Source organism: Nestor notabilis, unplaced genomic scaffold, assembly GCF_000696875.1.
Source record: "Nestor notabilis isolate BGI_N333 unplaced genomic scaffold, ASM69687v1 scaffold23289, whole genome shotgun sequence".
Classification (NCBI taxonomy): domain Eukaryota; kingdom Metazoa; phylum Chordata; class Aves; order Psittaciformes; family Psittacidae; genus Nestor; species Nestor notabilis.
The window spans coordinates 1-1,753 of NW_009944403.1; the positions used below are offsets into that span (position 1 = coordinate 1).

General features: G+C 57.1%; 2 protein-coding genes across 2 annotated transcripts in view; both read right to left on the minus strand.

Annotated features, from left to right (window-relative positions):
* Nucleotides 1-287: 287 nt before the first annotated feature.
* LOC104411873 (ankyrin-1-like) overlaps nt 288-1,753 on the minus strand; it is a gene marked incomplete at both ends in the record, with an annotated part of 3,537 nt that continues 2,071 nt past the window's right edge. Inside the window, 3 exons of the mRNA XM_010022411.1 lie at nt 288-386; nt 782-880; nt 1,064-1,261. Of these exons, the coding sequence (XP_010020713.1) occupies nt 288-386; nt 782-880; nt 1,064-1,261 (396 nt within the window). The remainder of the gene's footprint in view (nt 387-781; nt 881-1,063; nt 1,262-1,753) is intronic.
* The window catches only part of LOC104411872 (ankyrin-1-like), a 1,692-nt gene continuing 1,419 nt past the window's right edge, over nt 1,481-1,753 (minus strand). Inside the window, exon 5 of the mRNA XM_010022410.1 lies at nt 1,481-1,567. Within this exon, the coding sequence (XP_010020712.1) occupies nt 1,481-1,567 (87 nt within the window). The remainder of the gene's footprint in view (nt 1,568-1,753) is intronic.

Below are 1,753 nucleotides of genomic sequence, written 5' to 3' on the forward strand. Positions count from 1 at the left end.
GGCTGTGGGTGTCTGCGGCCCCAGAAATGACCCCCCAAAGCCTCGCATTGTGCTTCATGTCTGGAGCACGAGGGCAGCTCCCTCCTTTCTGGGGTAAGCAAAGGGCTCTACCGAACCCATCACTTGCCCAGGGCTGTAGCTTAGACTGTAGCAGCTTCCAGCCGTGGAGAGAGGAATGATGTTGTGAGGGAGAAGTGGAAACACGGACGAAGATTAAGCCCTCCCCATCAACCCTCATGCTCTCACCCGGAGCAGAAGGGTGCTCGGAGCACAGGATATCTCTGTACCTTAGTCTTGGCGTTGACATCAGCCTGATGCTGCAGCAAAAACTTCACCAGCTTGATGTTCCCATAGTGGCTGGCCACGTGCAACGGAGTATAGCCCATCTGAAAGAGGAAATCAGGTCTCAGCCTGCCCATCAAGTGGTGCTTCCTGCACTTCTGGCTTGGGTACGCTCATCCTATGGGCAAGCCCCTATGGATGAAGGATGGGGCTTCAGGAAAAGACCCAGGACCAGAGCAGAGGGCACACTGCGGAGAACACCACTTTGTGCCCAGGAGTGCAGGGATGAGCTGTGGGAACAGGCAAGAATCATCGTTCCAGGGAAGTGTGTGGGGGGGGGGAGAAGAGGAAGGGTCCCCAGGATATGGACAAGATGGAAAGGATGCCTGTGAGAGGGGAGACTTGCACAGAGAGGAAAGCATTGTTCCTCCTATAGCACGCCTAGTTCTGCCCCCCCACCCCATTTTTCACCACAGCCACGGCCAATGCACTACTCTACCCTGGTCGTTGAGTCCACTGTGACTCCGTGTTTCACCAGAACATCAGCAACCAGCACATGTCCCTCTTGGGCCACGAGATGGAGAGGAGTGAGGCCACTCTGCAAAGAGAGGAGGTGTCGGCACAGCAGCAATGCCATCACTGCAGCTCTACTAGGCTTAACTCAGGTCCCCAGCCTGGCGAAGTGACCGACCTGCTCTTGGCCAGCACATTGTCAGCAAGAAGTGTCACCATCTGCTCCTCACGGCTTGTTTGCCTCAAGCAGGACATGCCAACAACTCACCTTGTTGCCTAGGTTGCCGTTGGCTTGTTTGGAGAAGAGCAGTGCCACCATGTCCGCGTGCCCCTCCTGGGATGCCAGATGCAGCGGGGTGACTCCCTGCATGGACTCCGCGTTTGCAGAAGCCCCGTACTGCAGCAAGCTCCTGGCCACCTCCATCTGGTTCTGCTTGGCAGCGATGTGCAGGGGGGTGTACCCGTTCTGCAGGGGGAGAGGTGCATGGCAGGGCTCAGACCAGCAGGCACAGAAAGCACTACCTTGTCCCTCCAGGCCAGCGCATCCTTCCCGTCCTCCAGAGCTCAAGCCATGTCCTGACATCAACCAGCCCTGACATCAACCAGCCCTGACACCGAGGCCATATCCCACTCTTCCAGCCCAGTCAGCACAGGGGTTTCAAAGACCAGGTTCAACTGGGTGAGGCTACAGGAAGGTAAGTGCTCTCCTGCAGTCATTCAGGTACCAGTTCAACTGGTATCGGCTGTGCTGGAGTTCTCCATACATTAATTCCTACAGCAGCAGCATTCAGGCACGTGGAGCTGGAGGAGCCAGGGTAGACAGAGACCTCCTAGAACGTGTCTGGCTGAGGTGTGGAGCAAGACTCCAACACGCAGCATTAGTATTCAGGCAGAGCCTGCAGGGCCCTGAGCACAGCCCTGCCTGATGACACAGAGCAGCAGGGCTGGCGCCGGTACC